This window comes from Coturnix japonica, chromosome 11, assembly GCF_001577835.2.
Source record: "Coturnix japonica isolate 7356 chromosome 11, Coturnix japonica 2.1, whole genome shotgun sequence".
NCBI classification, from domain to species: Eukaryota; Metazoa; Chordata; class Aves; order Galliformes; family Phasianidae; genus Coturnix; species Coturnix japonica.
The window spans coordinates 14945020-14964282 of NC_029526.1; the positions used below are offsets into that span (position 1 = coordinate 14945020).

At 46.3% G+C, this 19263-nt stretch overlaps 2 protein-coding genes across 6 annotated transcripts in view; both read left to right on the plus strand.

Annotated features, from left to right (window-relative positions):
- Window positions 1-14438, plus strand: part of KLHL36 (kelch like family member 36) — a 35525-nt gene extending 21087 nt beyond the window's left edge. The window contains exons 1-6 of one of the 5 annotated variants that reach the window (XM_032447036.1): window positions 28-257; window positions 496-2132; window positions 2232-2313; window positions 5102-6175; window positions 6955-7112; window positions 11008-14438. In XM_032447036.1, the coding sequence (XP_032302927.1) occupies window positions 2254-2313; window positions 5102-6175; window positions 6955-7112; window positions 11008-11563 (1848 nt within the window). In that variant the 5' untranslated portion in view covers window positions 28-257; window positions 496-2132; window positions 2232-2253 and the 3' untranslated portion in view covers window positions 11564-14438. Of the gene's footprint in view, window positions 1-27; window positions 258-495; window positions 2133-2231; window positions 2314-5101; window positions 6176-6954; window positions 7113-11007 lie in introns of those variants that run through there. The other 4 variants (XM_032447038.1, XM_032447039.1, XM_015874103.2 and 1 more) reach the window with 4 other exon arrangements.
- A 3609-nt stretch (window positions 14439-18047) lies between these two features.
- The window catches only part of USP10 (ubiquitin specific peptidase 10), a 38761-nt gene continuing 37545 nt past the window's right edge, over window positions 18048-19263 (plus strand). Inside the window, exon 1 of the mRNA XM_015874099.1 lies at window positions 18048-18187. Coding sequence (XP_015729585.1) covers window positions 18167-18187 — 21 coding nt within the window. The 5' untranslated portion in view covers window positions 18048-18166. The remainder of the gene's footprint in view (window positions 18188-19263) is intronic.

Genomic DNA, 19263 nt, shown 5'->3' on the forward strand with positions numbered 1-19263 from the left:
CTGGGGCCCAGGGGTGATGCAAGAGCCGGGGGGGGGTGATGCGGGGCTGGGCGGGCGGAGGGCAGGGGGGCTCGGGCCCGGAGCGGTGATGCGCGGAGCGGCCGATGGTGTGTTGGCGGCCAGCGGTGTCTGTGTAGCTCCTGCGGGAGGGAGGAGGAAGAGGAGGAGGAGGAAGATGGAGCAGCGGCGGGGCCCCGAGCCGGGCCGGGCGCACGGCAGGTAGCCCAGCGGGAGGCACGGAGCAGCGCGGTGCGCAGGTAGGACAGGGGCCGTGGGATGCCGGCTGTACCGCCGCAATGTGCGGGATCCCGCAGGAGCCGGGCAAAGCGCTGCGGAGCCTCTCGGCACCGCGGTCAATGGGAGCCGGGCTGTGCACGCTGCCGTCCGTGCGGGGGGACGGGGCCGCAGCGCTCCAGGTGCGGGCGGCGGGGCGGCTGTGCGAGGCTGAGCCACATTCGGATGCGGCGATCTCCCCCTGCCGGGCTCCGCTTCCAGTGCTGGAAATACACCCGGACAGCAGTACGCGGTTTGCAGGCACAGCGGGGAGGACCGGCTGCTCTGTGCGCTCCCCAGCTTGGAATTGATCTCACCAGATGTTGTGGAGCAGAGTCTTAAAACCCAACTCCCTGCACATCTCAGTGCGAATCCACCAACGCCGGGTCGCTGGATTTTGCAATATTAATAATAAAAGAAACCATTCCATGATAAAAAGCATCCCATCTCTTTCCAAATGCCTACAGAGCTGTAGTTTGGGGAGATGTCGATTATTTTGCTTACTGACGTATCGTCTGTATAGAGCGTAAATGGAAAGCCTGGACAGTTAAGAAACCTCATAACTCTAAATTCTAGAGACCTCAGGGTAGATCACCCGTGTTTAGTGTGGAATATATCACTGAATGCTGTGCAGTGGGAAACCCCAATCCTGACAGCAGTTTCTTCCATGATCCGGAACGATGTGAGCTTTGTTGTAACCCCAAACACGAGCTCCTTGCTGCAGTGCATGGCTGTGATGGAGGTGATGTCATTGGGAACAGAGGAACCTTTAGGAAGGCAGCATAGATGCAGGATGTGGCACCTGGTTGCGCAGCACTGACATCATAACCACACATTAGTAGGTCTGAATTTCACTCCCTTTCCTTTCAGAACACATTTTCTCTCTTTACAAGGCCTTCATGCTGGCCATGAGCTGCTCATAACAAATAGTGTTTCTTCTTAGTCTGCATCCATCACCCCTTGGCTGCACCTTACTGCTGTTTATACACATTCCATTGGCTGTCCTTGTCTCTCCATGCCCGTTCCTCAGCTCCCCGTGTTTCCTGGTGTTTCTATGGCATTTCCCATAGAAGGAGAAAAGCTCCATTTCTGTCAGCTCTGCTCTGACCCAGGAGCTGGAATGTTCCAATCGCATCCATCGGGTTTTATTCAACCCCTCGTATTCAATGCTTCCTCGTAGGACCAACCTCTTCCCTTTAACTCTTTGCCTTCAACACATTGTCATGGATTATTTTCCTTCCCTTTAACGCACGGAGGAATAAACACCGTGTTCAGTTTCACCACGCGGAGGGGGAAATACCCTCATTTCTGGCTGATACAGCACTTTGGAGTCTTCTGTGGGTCTTTTCCTGCTTGGCAAGGAAGCCGTTGGTTGGGCTGGATATCCCAGCGGTCATTTCCAGCCCTAATGATTTGGGCACACAGCGGCTCCTCGCTGCTCCGTAACACCGACACGTGCCGGCATCCCGTAACGCCGGTTGTGCCGGTACCGGAGCGGGGCTGACGTTGCGATCCGGAGCTCCGGGGTTGGACCGATCCCTCCCCTGCAGCATCCCGCCGCCATTTGCTCATAGCTCGGTTCTCCCCGCCCGCTCCGGGGCTGGAGCAGCCGAGGTTCTGCCTCCTGCCCGCCCCACGCCCGGCCCCGGCCCCGGCCTGTCTGCCTGGGGCTGTTCCCCCACCCTGAGGGCGTCGGGGTGCGGAGCCGGGCGGTCTGAGCCGTCCTCACCCCGAGCAGCTGTGCCGGGGACCGGCGGTGCGGGTGAGCGCTGTGGCATCTGTATTTCGTGCACCGCTCTTCGGTAATGCCCTACAGCACGCAGCCAACTTGTTGGCACAGCGAGTGGTGACAGAGAGAGGTGGGAACATCCGCCGAAGAATGGATGATATGGGGTATGGGGTTGTTGCAGCACGTGGAGGTGCGCTCTGCTGACAGCTTCTTTCTGCCTTTGTTCCAGAAGCTCCGCGGCTCGGCCGGCCATGGAGGGCACCAGGCAGAGCAGGATCTGCCGCCCGCACAAGATCAGCGAATCCTCCAAGGTTGGTTTGCGTTTCCTTTGCCAATAAGCGAAGGCATCTCCTTCCCATGCACTGCTTGGATGGAGAGTGAATGTTCTGAGCCATTAGAAAGACATTCAATAGCAGAGCTACAGTACAGAGCTGTACAGAGCTGTACCTGCACGCACCTTTGGTTTCAGAAACCAGTTGCTCCCTAATGGTTTTTTTTGTTTAAAGAATTAAAAAAAGCAGCAGCAGCAAATGGGGATCTGCTCATCGTGACTCATAACCTAAAAAAGAAACCCACATCGTCACAGCAGTGCTTGCTCTGCACCAAAGCTTCACTCATTAAGATAGATTTATCTGTGTGTGTGTGTGTGTATTGCTCCATCTCACCAAGCTGGGATCCGTTTTCAGGTGTCACCTTTGTTGTGTAGGAGATGAGGGCTTTGATCCCACGAGCAGCAAATTCTGCTGAACTCTGGGACGTTCCCTTAGGTTTGCAAAGCTCATTTTCTGTGTACGAGATCCCTGTGTGGAATAACCCATTGGCCGTGGTTGGGATCTGCTGAAGGCCCTTCCAGGTGAGCTGAACGATGACCTCGGCTTTGTAAGATGCTGACACCAGCAGTGATCACTGCGTTCACTTTGTCTGCACCTTTCACTGCCAGCAGCTGCTACAACTTCCATTGGCCGGATCTGTGTGATCAAATTGGAATGAATCAGATCTCATGTCCTCCCGCATCCCGGAGGAGTCCTGGTACAAGAAGTTAATTAGATCTTTGACTCTGAAACCAATGAGATCTTTGAATCTGTGCGGGTTGTTATGTGTGTTCGTCCTCAGGACTGTGCTGCTGTCTGTTAAGTAAATAGGAATCTCTGGCGACTCGTGCAGCCTGCTGTAATCTCGTTATGTGCACAGTGGTGCTGTTAGAGAATATTAGAGGAATGATCAGTCGCATACAAAGCGGGGGGAATATGTTCTGGGTTTAATCCGATAACTTTATCCTGTGAGTCAGACTCAGAACAGGGTGATGTTTATTGTCTTGTCCTCTGTCCTTCACCATAGCTGCTGCAAGCGTTTGTCCTTTACTACCTTTATTCTTCTCCTCTCCTCCCTGACCTCTGCTTGAGCATCTTCATGATTCTTCAGAAAGATGAAGATAAAACCTTCTAGAGCCTAAAACCTGTGTGTTTTTTTCTAGTGCAGCTCTGTAGCAGTGTTACTGTTCTCTGGAAGTTACTCTGTTGTCTCTGCCATAGTTACTGTCTTAAGTTCAGTGAATACGATGAGGCAAAGAGGATGAGGAAAGTGAAGATTTGGGGCCTCACTTAGAAGTATTGAAGCCTCGTCACTTGGGTTGGTTTAATTCTGTGTTTGTTTGTTTGGATCAGCTTCAAGGTGAGAAAGTTGAAGCTCTCAGGGATCAGCCATGTCCCTTGCAGGTTCTTGGTGAGGCTGCTCTGTGTATGTGGAGGGCTGTTCTTCTATGGCATTCAGGACCTGAACTGGAAAGTAAATGACCAGGCTCAGTTTTGCTACAGATGCAGGGAAGCAAGCTGGCTGTGTAGCTTGGAAATGCTGCTGCATGGCTAAACCTTCTCTATTGCAACACATCTGGTTATTAGTTTGGGTTTAATCTATGGCAGCCTGCCTGCTGCTGTACCACAGCTGCTAAAAGGCAGATGTGGGAGGTCAGGCTCCCAAAACTGCCATTAGCTCTGGACTATTGGCTGCCATCATGTCTGGACAGTGGTGAGCTGTGCATGTTAATCGTGGTTATCTTGTATAAAAGTATGATTACCAAATGACACACACAGACTGAGTATCTGGAGTAAGGTTTGAGTACAGGGGAAAGAACTTGGCCTTAGGACTTGAACTTTCCTCATTCAGGTGGATAAAGAAGTTGTTCCATTGTGATTTAACCAACCCGTTAATGGCTCAGCCTGATGGAAATAATCATGTGATTTCTGCTTAGGAACCAGGGAATGCCAAGGATATTTAGGATTTCCAGAGCAGAAAGTGAGAATCTGTAGCCTAAGAAAGGAAAGGCTGAATGCCTGGGTGGCTTGAAGAGACCTCTGGCCATGTCTGACCATTCCCAATGTAGATAAAGGCTGAGGCACCTTTTCAAGGTGTCCCTTCTAGGAATGCAGGCTGAAGAACTGGGCAAGATCCATTCTTACAGCTGGTGCTGTTCAGAACTCATGTAGGTACAATAGAAAGACGTGCTTCCTTTCTACCTCCTCTCATTTATTTTACATGTTCTTACAGGCTCTACAGCTGTCTGTTCTGGATTTGGTAATTAGAGTTGTGAATTTGCTTTTAACGTAATCTGGCTTTTATTAAGAGGGATCACAAGGTAACTGACTGTACCATAAGGCATTCCACTCCTTCAGAAGGAGGAAGCCCAAAGTGGTATCCCTTGATTAAATGGAGTAGCTCTTTCTTTAAGTGTTAGGCAGGACTATACATGGGCTGAATGAAAACATGGCATACTGCTGTATGTGTGTCTTCCTTAGCGAGCAGCTCAGTTGTGAAGAGCTGTGTGAGAAGTCATCTGGGGGACAGGAAAGAAAGGAAGTGTCAGCAGCATATCTTGAATACAATGAATGGAAGAGCTTCAGAAAATTACGCCTGTGTAAATCATCAGGGAGGGTGTTTGGATGCAGCACTGTGGATGGAGGAAGTAGGAGTGGATTGTAACTCAAATGGATAGTAGGAAGCAGTAAGAGCCTGCGTGCGAAATGGGAAAATGCTTTGTGAATGCTGAAATTTATCGTGATGAGGATAACACACCTGATCCTACACGCTTGTTTTCTATTCCAGGTGTACAGATGGGATGACCACTCCAGTCTGGTTCTTCAGAGTCTGAATGAACAGAGGCACCGAGGCCTCTTCTGTGATATTGTCCTTGTCGTGGATGAGCAGAGAGTCCCTGCCCATCGCAACCTCCTGGCTGTTTGCAGCGACTACTTCAACTCTATGTTCACCATTGGTATGCGAGAAGCTCATCAAAAAGAAGTTGAACTTTTTGGAGCCTCTTACATTGGTCTCAAGGCTGTGGTGGACTTCCTTTATGGAAGTGAGCTGTCCTTGGACGGAGGCAATATTGATTACGTGCTCGAAACTGCTCATCTGCTGCAGATCTGGAAGGTTGTGGACTTCTGTTGTGAGTATCTTGAGAATGAAGTCAGCGAGGAGAACTATTTGTACTTACAAGAGCTGGCCTCTATCTACAACCTGAAGCGCCTTGACTCCTACATTGACTCTTTCATCCTGCAGAACTTTGGCACGCTGTCTTTCACTCCAGACTTCCTGCAGAACATTTCCTTGCAGAAGTTGTGCCAGTACCTGGACAGCAGCAACGTGCAGCAGGAGTGTGAGCATGATCTGCTGCAGGCTGCCTTGCAGTGGCTTACCCAGTACCCAGAAAGGGAGAACGAGGCTTACCAGGTTCTGGATAACATTCACTTTCCCTTGATACCTAAAAGCGATCTCCTCCATCGAGTCAAGCCTGCTGTGTGTTCTCTTCTTCCCAAAGAAGCAAACTGTGAGGGCTTCATAGAAGAAGCAGTGAACTACCATAACAACGTCACTGCTCAGCCAGTGCTGCAAAACAAGCGGACAGCTCTGCGGACCTGTGAGGAAAGGCTCCTCTTTGTTGGGGGGGAGGTTTCTGAACGGTGCCTAGAACTGAGTGATGATACTTGTTTCTTGGATGTCAGAAAGGGGCAGTGGGTTGCAGAGACCCCTCTCCCGGCCAGACGAAGTCACCACTGTGTTGCAGTCTTGGGAGGCTTCATCTTCATAGCAGGAGGCAGCTTTTCAAGAGACAACGGAGGGGATGCAGCTTCAAATCTCCTTTATAGGTATGATCCCCGCTGTAACCAGTGGATAAAGGTGAGGCTTAAGCTGCATTATTTCTCTGTATGAAGTTCTTAATGTTCAGAGTGTTTTCATCTTTTTGGTAGAAGGAAAGGGCCTGTTAAAATAGCAAATGTACCAACGCTTGGAAATAGAAAAATGAGTTGTTTTAGTGGAAAAGCAGCTACTGGAATCTTTGGTGGGAATTGGTTTAAATTCTGCCCTGAACTCTTCAGCTTCATGCATGTTTTCAACTTCACTTGGGATCTGGGCATCTAAGCAGTACAATTCCTGGTCAGTATCTTTAGGGAACCTTTGGGAACAATGATAAATTAGACTTAGAGGTGATTGCATCGTTCATCTTATAACTAGAGATGGGCCTGATGCAAAAGGAAAACATCTCTGATATTTGCCAGGTGTTTCTGTGCTGCTTTAGAATGACTTATTCACTTACAGTCCTGCCATAAAACCCTGCAGGATCTGTAAAATATATTGTTCCTACTTTTTGAAGCCATCATCCTGTGAGGTTCAATTGGGTTTTTTTGAGTGCTTCCAATGTACCATTACTCAGAGTATGGGAAGGTCATCCATGTAAAACTGAAACATCTACAGAGTGAGCTCAGGTGCCTCCTGTTGTCTCCGTAAAGACGTGCAATGTAACATGCTCCTGCAGGAAGAACTACAAGTGTTTTATGAATAGAATGGATAAGAAGTAGTAGCTTCTCAAATAAAAAGGAAGAAGCCTCAGGTAGGGATATGCATTGTCAGCTTGTTTACTAGGTGTTTGAAGATGTCAACGTGTTATTTCTTGGCAGGTTGCCTCCATGAGACAACGTCGTGTGGATTTCTACCTGGGAGCTATAACCGACATGCTGGTAGCTGTTGGTGGCAGGAATGAAAATGGGGCTCTTTCTTCAGTGGAGACTTATAGTCCTCAGAAGGATTCGTGGTCCTATATTGCAGGTTTGCCAAGGTAATAGAGATATTTGCAAAGCTGTCCTGTGTTTGAAGAATAGAGGGAGCTTACATGACTTTACATGATGAATGGCTATTCTTAGAAGGGAAGCAAGGGGCAGTATGACCAGCATGTTATCATAAGAAGCAAACCCTATGAGCATGTGATATTTGAGCAAACACGAGTTCATTTTTTCTCCTCATATTCCCCTTGTTGCAGAGCCATTGTTTTTTTTCCCAGCATTTAGATGGTCTCATGGAAGCCTGCATGGTTAGTTTAAGGCGAGTAGGCTTTAAGCTGTCTGAAAAGAGGCAGTCTTGTCTATGTGATCCCACCAGTACCTCTGTGTTGGCTTTGAGGATTTTGCAGCTGCAGCATTTAAAAGTGAACTTTGCTTTGGGGAGGTTGTTTTGTTTTGTTTTGTTTTGTTTTTTTTATTAGGTTGCCTAAGCAAAAGTTCCCCTCATGGGAGAGAACCCGCTTATGTTGACTTTGCTGGTTGATAAACTGCAGAGTTAGGCTGCGGTACTGCAAATATTTTAAGTTATTGCTGCATCTCAAAGAAGTTCTGTGTTTTCTCCTGCCTGCTCTGTCCGGTTCCTTCATGCAGGTTGCAGAAGGCAAAATCAGAGCTTGAGGAGAGCTGTGCCTGGCAGTAATGGAGGGCTGCTGGAAGGGTTCTGGGCAGTCCTTTGCTGACGTGCTTCAGATATGTTTGCAGACAGCATTGGGTGGGATGAGAGACTTGTCTCTGCCTTTTTGTTTCCTCTGTTCTTCCATCATCTTCTCTCTGAAGAGAACATGTGCAGGTTTTTGTCCTCTTAGGCACATGGCCAGCAGAAGCAGGCGCCCTGCCCATGGCTCTGGTGCTGTCTCTGTCTGCTCTCAGAAGAGGAATCATCTTCCAGGCAGTTGCTGGAGTGAAGGGCTCGTGTTAAATCATTCCAGGGTATTGGCTTATGTAGCTTGCTTTGAGCTGTGTGATGTTGGACTCTCAGAAGTTATACTTGTCAAAGATTCTACTTTGAACATACATAAAATGTAGGTTTTTTGTTTGTTCTTGTGATTATTATTTCCTTTTATTCTTCTTGGAAGGGTTATTGCTTGCCACAGCAGAGGTTGCATCCTTGGTACACAGGCCTCCACTGCCAAATGCTTCGTCCACGTTACTGTGTGCAGGAACAGCAGTGCTTCTCTAAGGAAGACCTTTTCAGGCTCTTTTATTCTTCATATTCCCCCCCCAGCCCTTTCCCATGCCGACATGGTCAAAACAACATGTTGTTTTCCCTGTCTGTGTCCTTGGAAGGAGTGAAGCTGTTTTGACTGAAGTAATGCTGTCTTATGGAGCAGGAAGCGCAGCATCTTGGGGCAGATGCTTAACTTGGAAAGCATTAACCACACTACCTAAATGATGGACCTTGTCCAAATCTGCTGCAAGTGAGACCTACGTCTGTTTCAAGTGAATGTTGCCTGAATCTCATTAAGGTCCTGGGCTGTGGGATATCCTTCCCATTCTTAGGAGAGGTCCTCTATCTTTTATCCACTTTCCCAAGCTCTTTGGAAGCAGTTGCTGACATAGTTTCTAGCCCATGAGGGATCAGCAGTGACTGACGAGTTTGGCAGAGCAGAGGTTTGTGTAACGTGTTCTCGTTATAGTAGACTTTGAAAAAATCTGCTGTAGACATGGGTGAAATTAATTGAGTGGCTCTAGGTTAAAGTTTGGCAGAACAACTGAAAGCAGTTGTGTGAGGAGGTGTGTTGGAACAGGTTAATAAACGATGGCGTCTGTTCTACTGGTTGTGTCCTGAGTAATCCTGCATGGTTGCAACAGGTGGACATAGAGATTCTGAGCAACCACAGCTGGCCAGGACTTTGCTTGGAGTAGGGGATTCCCAAAGCTGTATCAATTTAGGCCAAGTGCGTGGGGTTTCTTTTGCTTAAGAACATAAATTGTAGATATTGCTCACCAAATGGTGTTACTGTGACAGAAGCTGTAATTTTTGCAGCATTGTATCTGGGAAAGATTCAAAATTGGCACTTGGCTCTAATAGATGTTCTGAATTGCAACTTCTTTCTCCTCCTTTATCTTTTTCTGGCCACTCTTATAGATGGTGCTGCCAAAATACTCACTGCTTTCTGTTAGGGAATGTCTGGACTCGTGGTATTGTTGTGCTGCACACTTAAAAATACTGCTATTGAAACCACATGGCTTTTAGAAAGAATTCTTATCGATTGCTTTCAATTTGTGCATTAGGTTTCATGCAGTTTCTATTAATGCAAAGCTGTGTATGTACAACCTTGAACAGTCTTCTCATATGTCAGGCTAAAAGAAATACCTCTAAGCTATTGCAACAGGTCATTTCCCTATAGTGGAAACCAACAAATTGATGGCCAATTTTATGCTTCAGATAGGACTGCTTTTTTCAATTGACTGCTGTAGCTATTGTAGTTCACTGGACGTGCCCATTGATGGAGGCAAAAAGGAAAGCAGAGGTGCTTTTTGTAGCTGTCTATGCTAGACTGCCTGCATGTGCTTGAGGAGACCCATCCCTGTGTACATAGAGAAGCATCTACAGCAACCTGATTCTATGCCACTGGAGACTTATGCTCCCAGTTTTTGTCCCTGAGAGACCACACATAAGGTGGAGATGCATCTATCTGCATTACACCTGCCACAGCATTTCTGGCAGGTGTGAAAGCAGGAATGTGTGTGCTCAGGGAATCAGTTGTCAAATAGACATCCCAAGCATGAGTGCTATTCTTCCACAGTTAGACAGCTTGTGAGCTGTGGTGTTTCTGAGTTGTCTTTTTGCATAACACCTTAGTCCTGTCCTTTTTCTCCTGGGTGGTATCATTCTGAAGGTGATCAGTCCTTGTTAACTGCAGCATCTGTCCTGGCCACTCAGCATTCTTAGGCCAAGTATGTCGATGATTGTTCTGTTTCTTGAAGTAGGAGCTTGCTAATATATCTGATTCAGACAGTGGTCAGGGATCAGAAGCTTTGGTAGGCATACAGAATAATAAGCGTCTTGGAGCTTTTCTCCAGAGTATCGTGCTTTCAGGGTAAATGTGGGTTTTCTTTCTATTCCACCTATTCTCCTGGCATAACAGCACTTGGCACTTGCATGTGGAAGAAGTTTGTGCAACTGAGACAAACTCTTACATTACAAAATACAAACACCTTCAGGTTCTATCCACATTGAATTTTAAGCGTGTCGAGGCACAGTTCAAAAGCATTCCAGGCTAAAATAATGCTAAGGTAGGTTTGTCTGCCATAGAGGTTGAGTTGTTGAGACCATGACTACAAAGGATGGTAGTAGAGGCTCATGAGTGCAGCGTGAAGTTTATGCTGTTCTGCAGCCTTGTGAGTATTAATTTATTTGGGCTCTTTTTATCAATGCATCTTCCAGTTTGCCATGGCTGGTACTGCAGCTAATTCTATTGGAAAGAAAAGAGGGGGAAAAAGCATGTGAAGGAAGGTTATGTTCAAGGAGTTGAAGGCTGTCCCTCACCTTAGCATTCCTCTTCTAAGAGCTCCAAAGGGTTTGGTTAGAAATAGCTGAGTGTGAACTTAAGAAAAGCCTCAAGAATTGATTTTGAGGCAGCTTTATTACAGCTGATTAGGGGGGGTTTCTCTGTGCCCTGAGGAAACAGTGTGTATGAAGTTGGTTTCTATCATCTTGTTTTGTCTTACTTGAAAGGCGGTCTGTGATTGATCAAAGCTTGTTGCTTTGTCTTGGGGCAACCAAAGAAGTTGTCACCTGTTTAGCAGAAGTGATAGAGCAGCAGGTGCTCATGGAAAAAGGAATTCTGTCTTTAGTTACTGTTTATTCTCTTCAGTACTGGTTCTTGTTGAATGCTTGTGTAATGCATGCAAGTATGAAGTTGGATTGTTTCTGTTTGCCTGTCCTAGGTTTACTTATGGCCATGCTGGAACGGTCTACAAGGAATTTGTGTACATTTCAGGTGGCCATGATTACCAAATTGGCCCGTACAGAAAAAACCTGCTGTGTTACGATTACCGCACTGATGTCTGGGAGGAGAAGAGACCGATGATCACTGCCCGGGGGTGGCACAGCATGTGTACCTTACAGGACAATATCTATTCTATCGGTGGCAGTGATGACAACATAGAAACCATGGCTCGTTTTGATATTCTGAGCGTGGAGTCGTACAGCCCTCAATGTAACCAGTGGACCAGAGTTGCTCCTCTGCTGCAAGCTAACAGTGAGTCAGGGGTGGCTGTCTGGGAAGGCAAAATTTATATACTTGGAGGCTACAGCTGGGAAGAAACAGTCTTCTCCAAAACAGTCCAAGTTTATGATAAGGAGAAAAATAAGTGGTACAAAGGAACTGATCTACCCAAAGCAATTGCTGGCGTGTCTGCATGCGTCTGTGCATTGAAACCCAAAACAGAGGACAAAAAGAAAAAGACAAAAACAAAAAAGCACCAAGATCGAGGAAGATGACTGCTCCTGGATAAGCCCCCTTTAATGGTGGACTCCCAAAGACCCTTGTATTTATCATTTCTTTCTAACCCCGATTCTCTATTTTTCTTTTTAAATGGGGGGGGAAAAAGGTATCTTCTGAAGCCTCACAGACATACAGTTGAATGTGGATTTTTGGATTAAGCTCACTTTGAAGGTAAAAAAACAAGAATAAAAATCCCCCAAATCTCTCCTCACCTATAAGGGGTGATGTGGTGAGAGGTTGTGCTGATCTCCTGAAAGCTGAGGATTAATCTTTTGTCACCTGTGGTTCTTGGCATTTTCACACACGTCCTATTATGCTGACATTTGTATAATGAGGTTGAATCTGTGGCTGGGATTATAATGACAAAGGTGAGAGGCAGAGTAGAAAGTGATGAGTTTTACGCTAAGGAGCAATTTAAAGGAGCTCAGAAGCCACTGCTAAGAAAAAGATGAAATGGGTCTTCAATGTTGTAAATCTTGAGTGGGTTTTTTTGGTTTGGTTTGTTTTTTTGTAACATTAGATTCCATTTACATTACATTTTTGAGTTGTAAGTATCAGATTTCTGGAACATTTCGGCATTCAGAGAAAGTATTTCCTTAGATGAATGCAGGTCAGATCAGCTTGAAGAGCGAGTAGCTCCACTGTACTCTTTAGATTAAGAAGGCCTTGTTGTGTGGCCAGAGAATAGATGAGGGCTGACCTGGGCTTGGATTGATAGCGTTGTGGACTTTGAAATCTGGGGGAGGTGATATGAATTTTGCATCCGTTGTTGCAACACTTTCCCTATCTAGATAGGAGAGCGAGTTTTTCTTAGGCTTTAAAACATGCCCTGCAATGAGGAAAAGGAACTATTAGAGCAGCGGAAAAAACAGTTGAGGATTTGGATGGAAACTGTAGAGTTTTCACTGAGCTTTAAAGCAGTTGGAACTAAAAGAGTTCACCATGAATTTGGGGACTCTCCAATAGGGTTCCAAGGAGTGAGGAAATGATAGGATCCTGTAGGTGAGCACGAGTCCTTCCCCAGCCCTGCCAGGCTGTATGAGCTGGGATTTGCTTCATTTGACTTGGAGCTCACAGCAGTCACAGCCAATAGCTGGTGTTGAGCAGGGGCCAGATTTGCCTTCTGTCAAACAGCAGAGTGATCAGGGTGATAAACTGGGGTTTGTAATCCTGAGGAAGAGAAACTTGATGTTTTTACCTTAGCGAACAGCTCATGCTTTCCTTGTCTTGCAAATTCAAACTGGCTTTTCCTGAGAATTGCCTTTTCTGATAGGTTTTGCCAGGATTCCAAGCCACGTTTCACCAAGCTTGCAGCAGAACACCTTCCCCAGCGAGGCAGGTCCCATAGGAAGAAACCTAAAACATGCTCAGGACTGCATATAGGATCCAGACAGTGGGACTGAACTGAACATTGTTAGATCCTCTGTCTCACGCTGTTCTCTGCACACCAAGTAAAGAGATTTCTGACCCAAGTGTTAGTTCACCCTCTACAAACACAGCTGATTGTGCTGTAGATAATAAAATTCCCCGACTGGCTGGCTGGCTGTCAGGCATTCACCCTGGGGCATTTTACACTCTGATTTGCAAGGAGTTGATCACCAGCAATCTGATACAACCACTTTAGTTATTCTTATAATGCCGGGCCACAGATTAATATTTCTTCTTCCCAAAAAGAGTAAGTTTTTAGAGACTTTTTAAAAACTTTTGTACTTTTTATAACGCATTTTGCTAACTCAGTCTTGTTTGCCGTGTAATATATTAGTACAGGAGCTACTGCTCTGTAATTGTGGCCCCATAGCTGCCATTGAGAACTCATAATTGGATGGATCTTTTAGTCTTTGTGTAGTTGGTTGGGATGTGATGCAGCTGTCAGAGCAGCATTTACATTCTCAGCATAGTCAGGCAGTCAGCTATAACTGTAACCATTGTACGGCCTCTTCACTGATAGTCCAGCTCACCAGACATGCGAATAAACACACTTTATTTTCAGCCATTGGGGATCTGCTGAGTGGTTCGGTTTAAAATTCTGCTGGAGAAGTATTGATTCTAGTTTTGTTCTTGTTTTTCAGTGCTTCCTTTCACATCATTCCTGTGCACCATAACCATGTATTTCAGATTTGCCTTTTTCTTTCCATGCGTTGTGCACAGAGTTGATATCCTGCTCATTTCCTGCTACACTCTGGTTTCTGCTCATGGGATTTTTGTTGGTTGTTTTTGCTTGGTTGGGCTTCGGGTTTGTTTTTTTTTTTAGCAACTATTTACCTCATTAATTGGAAAACACTAAGAAAACATTTTTGCACTTAATGCCATTTGAAGCTCTTGTAATTTAGAGAGCTCTTAGGACTTCTTTGTATTGAAAGACGTACTTCTGAATGCACTTCTGGAGTGCAAGGAAGTGACCGGAGTCTTCTTAGGTGCTCAAAAATGATGGAGGAAAATGAGCTTAAATGACTTTTTGGAAACTCCTTGTGGTTTTGCATTTATTTGTTTAAGGGGAAAAAAAAAAGCTGAAGTAGTTAATCTCATTTGCATTAATGAATTTGTTCTAAAGCCTTTGTACACTGCATGAGGTAATCATCTTTTTTTTTAATTCTAAAACTAATTAAAATTTGGTTATGACAAACATTAATGAGTTGCGAGGATTTTTTTTTACATCTATCTAAAATCCCAGCTGTGTTGACTGAGAGCTGTTTAACTTTATGGGGCATTTTCATGTGTAAGTACAGAAGAAATGTCAAGGAGTTGCTTTGTTTTTTGTTAATGGGTTTTGCTTGTTCCTATATTTCCTCTGCCCTCCTTCCCATTTAATTGTGTTTGTGTAATACATTAACGCCTGGAAAAAAATAAATCCAGCTTAGAATATTGTATTCATAACTGTCTGGCTCGTGGATTGATTTAACTGTTGTTTTCCTTACTGGAAACAAGTAAATATATAAATATTTGAGTAATTATTTTAAGTGGCATTGATGATGATGGAGACATTTCAGTAGGCAGGAGCTGAATATAGCAGTTGGATGTAGGAATGTAGATTGCTTGGCCAATCCACCTATTCTGCATCACACTCCAAACCAGGCAGTCAGAAATTAGTTGTTTCAAAGGTAGCGTTTATTGGGGAGTAGGTCACCATGTTTATGACTTCATAACATGAAACATAATTGCATCGGCAGAATATAACCTCGGCTCTCATCAAAGTAAGCTTTACTTTCCCTTGATCCATTGATCCTGTTTTCAAAATGAATAAAAGCTATAGATGAGGACGTGATGTCCCTGATACTATTGGATGTCACTAGTGTATCCTACCTGTTGTCGCTGTAAGTGAAATTAAATGGAGGATACGTATGAATGAACGTCTGCTTTGATTCCCATAGTCCAAGCAGCCCTCTGTGCATATGTAGGATGGGCAGAGCACAGTTAGTGTCCTACTGCTCTTACAGGATCAGCCTGGCTCCAGCACCTGAACACTCCCCAGCCTTCCAGCCTTCACCCATAAGCTTTGTACAGCGTTTCTTGTCAGGAAGCAGAGTTTTCTTCCTGCTCTGGGGGATCAAACTGCTGCTTTACCTCATTTTAAAGAAGGCTCCCACTGCCAAATTCTGATGAAAGCTCATTTTACCTGACACAAAACAGCTGCCAAAACCTTCCGTTTCTCTCTTCCCACACTTATACCATGCATGTATCTTGGCATCAGCGTGTCAGGGAGCTGCTGCCTGTTAGATAACAATGTTAACGTTAGATAACAAAAATCTCTTGGGATCCCCTGAGGAAAAATTACACCACGGTGTGAGATGCAGTTGTTTTGAAAGCTTGAGAGAGAAGCATGAAATATTTCTGTTTTCAGGCTGAGAAAAATGTGTCTTTTCTCTGTAAGAGATCAGACTGCTTTTTTTTTTCCCCCAAGTTCTGGTGTATTTTACCTGCTGTTTGGGATTCAGTATTATTGAGTGGTAGCAAAAAGGGTCTCACGTTTAGAGAATGCAGAGAAAGAATGTAACACTTTCCTTTCACAGAAATGATCTGCCTTACGGAATAAAAACCCAACTTTGTAGATTCTAATTGTGATTCTTAGCTTGCTAATTTGTCTTAACTCATCACTCAGATGTTTTCTATAGGGGAAAAAATAGCAAGACAAATCTTACTTCTTGTTTGTTTCTTGTAACAATTCAGTTCCTATAGATGTAATACTGAGAAGCCAGTTATGGCTTCATGAACTTACAGCTTTGGGTTGTCTTCATAGTCAGGGCAGACACACACCTTGTCCAGGTGATGATGCTCTGTGCAGTTCAGGTTTGTACATACACCACCTCCTGCTCCATATAGTTTCCTTGTCCTTTCTAGCAACTCCACTCCTGATGAGGGAGACACAGTCCAATGTTAGGTTTGTGGTTGCTAAATACACTTCTTTAGCATCTCATGGGCTTTTCCTGGAACTCCATATAGCTTTGGGGTAAAGGTATCTTGGTTCTTATTTTGATGAGCTCAGTGACAAGTAACAGAATGTGAAAGGAAGGTAAGACAGAGAAGCACGGGTTCTTTAGAGACTGCAGCCATGAAGTGGATTTCTACATGAGAGGGCAGAAAGCTTGTATTTAAGACAAGGCTGGATAAGACACAATGCAGCCAAAGGGTCTGCACAGGTAACTGAAACACAAATACATTGAGTCAACCATCCACATGATCTATCAAAGACCTGCCCAGGCTTGAAAGTTGTTTCAGGCTAAATTGAACCAGTTAATGCTTAAGTTCCTTCCATTAACAAATGAAATGCGTCTGTAGCAGTATTTCCAGAAGTTTAGAAATATGGATTTCGGAAGCAACATTTTGTTAGTGTGTTTTTTTTTCAATTTAGGTCATGGGAAGTTCAAATCTCATAATCATTCAGCTGGCACGTTTCAGTACTTGTGATATTCTCAAGTGTGATGCTTTGGGAAAAGCCTCAGGAGCCACTGCCCTGTACAACACCATCCAGTGCACAAACTGCTGTCCAAAAGAAGAGCTCTGACAACAAGGACTTGGGCAAGTTCTACAACAGAAGAAGAGCTTTATCAGGGCTGTCAGAATGTTTTATTATCACCATTAGCAGCAAAAAGGAGCTGGTTTGGCAGAGACTTCTGTTCCTTCTTCACGAAGCACTATATCATGTAATTACTTTTGTGCCCCCATGACCACTGTGAAAACAGCCGGATTTACCTCTGGCAAAGTTCATTGAGGTCTCTGTGGACCTTATTCTGGGGAAGGACTGTCACAGCTGCCACTTCACAGACCACACCAATGTCATCTCTGGATACTGACCTTGGGCAAGCTGATTTTCTGTTTAAAACTTCACCCCGAACCTCTATTAAGATAAAACTGAGGGTGTTTTAGGTGCTACCGAACTGACAGGCAGTGACATCCTTTCTGCCCACATGTCAGTGTTCACTGTCAGCAATGGCTTTTAGCAGTAGTGGTGTATGAAATAAGCCGTTTCCAGGTGGGAGGCTCTTTTGCTCGTAGCAAAACCCATCAGTTTCCTCAGGCACCATTGTGGGCAGAAGGGAATTTTGCCTTCAACCAGATGAGCTCCTCCAAGATTTTCACTCCATTATTTACCTTGTAAATTAGACTTGGGGAGGGGAAAGGGGGGGATGCAGATGTTTGAAATGCTGCATGCAAAAACCTTGTATGTTTGTCTCCCTTTTAATATTAAACAGCCATTTTCACTGCTGGTTCTCCGCCTTAGGACAGAAGAGCAACACTTGCTAGAAACAAAAGAAAGGGAGCGGTACCAGGGCGTTGTCAAGAGAAAAAAAGGATAGAAACCGATATAGAAAATCATTTACTGTGGTTCCTTCCCATTCCTGACACACTTAGTGCTCCACAAAATGAGACACAAATGTCTTTATTGGGTAAAGAGGAGGTTGATGTTTCTTCTGTATTTCTCAAGCACCAAGTCACCCCCTTCAGCTTCCAGCCACCTTAAGCTTTTTGTTTACACCTCAGCGGACTTTCACAGGACTCCGGGGTTAAAAAAATTAATAAATGTGGAGTAAATTAGTGATAAATTGGACAGATTCTGGCCTGGGGGGGTTGATTGATGACTCAGCCTTATCAAAATCACGCCATGAGCTGAGTCACTCGGTTCACTCGCTTTATTTTCCACACTTCATGCCCTGGTTCCCTGTGGTAACAGGGGATGCAGCTTTTTGCCCTCACACCTCAGGGCCGACGCCAAACGGGATGTGACGTGAACCCCATGAGAATTAACTCCTCGGGGGCACAACAAGCTGCTTTACTAACTGCATTTATCGTTTATCGCTACCCTGAAGCGATGCCATAGGGCTGAAGGCAGAGCTCCATCCCCTCCTACCCCCTCACAACACCCCGCTCATCTTCCCGCCTCCCGCACCCCTTCCTCAGCACCCACCCCCCCCCCGCCCGCCCAACACGCATGCGCACAAACCGCACCTCCCCCTTCCCCGCCCCTCCCCTCCGGAGCTGTGCGCATGCGCATTGCGCTCCGCCTGCCCGCCCGGTTGGTGCGTGTGAGAGACAAGATGGCGGCGGCGGGGGCAGCAGCGTGAGGAGCACGGGAGACACCGAACTCCCTACGGAATCGGGCCGTCATGGCCGTGAACGGCGCACAGGTACCGGCTGGCTTTTTATTACTATCTCTACGAGCTTCAAGGCCTCCTAGGTGGCTCTGTAAGGCGGCTAGGCCTCGCGGTGAGGCTCGCCGAGGGGGGGGGGGGGGGGGGGGGAGCGTGGTGGCCTGGAGTAGGCCCAGGGTGATTGTGCAGCTTCATTGAATCTCATGGGTGAGGCGGGGGGGGGGCTGTGCTGCAGGCCGGGATCCGGAGCTTCCCCTGCCCCACACAGCGGCCCCAGGGAGGGGGGGGAAGGAGCGGGGCGGGGAGCGGGAGGCGGCCCGGAGGAACCATGGGCGGGATAGAGTCGGTGTCGATCCCCATCTCGACCACGATGGGAAGGGGGGGGGAGGCTCCGTATTTTTCGGTATGGGGAAAGGAAGCATGGCAGCGTGGAAGCGATTCTATTCCCTTCCCATTATAAGGAGATTTGTAAACTAATCCTTCCCCCCTCCCCCCACCTCCCCCCGGCCAAACACGCAGCGCTTTGGGGTGCAAAGGGCTGCAGCGGGGGTGGGGTTATGGGGTTACCCCGGGGCCTCCCTGTTCCCTCCCCCCACCCAGCGGTGCTGCACTCGGCCAGGCCCGAGGTGTGCGGTCAGCATGGCACAAAGCGACCGGCTGCGTTTCCTATTGCCTTTATAACGCGTTTTTTTTGTCCTTTTTTTTCCCTTCTCTCCACAACCAGAGGCGCTGCGATGCGCTTGTGCTGAACCCGCAGCCGGTTTGGTTGTAGCAAATGGTAAAGTTTAAAGAACTTGGCGTTTCAAATGAATGCTGCTGTTAAACCACGTGCTTCTCTGGTTGGGGGAATTCTTCCTTGGAATCGGAGAGATTGAAACAGATTGATGCATCATCTTGTATTGTGTGCTTTAACACAGGGTGACCGCAATACACACATAGTGGAGTTGTGTGTTAGCAGCACTGACTGATTTTTCATCTATAGAGAAGTTTGTAATTGGTTTAAAGTGTCCTGGTAGTTCTGGTCCAGCTTCTGTTATGCTTGAGCAAAGGAGCAGGACCTGGGTCTGGTGTTTGTTCCCAGGGCAGCGGTGTATCTGGAGTTGGATTGCACC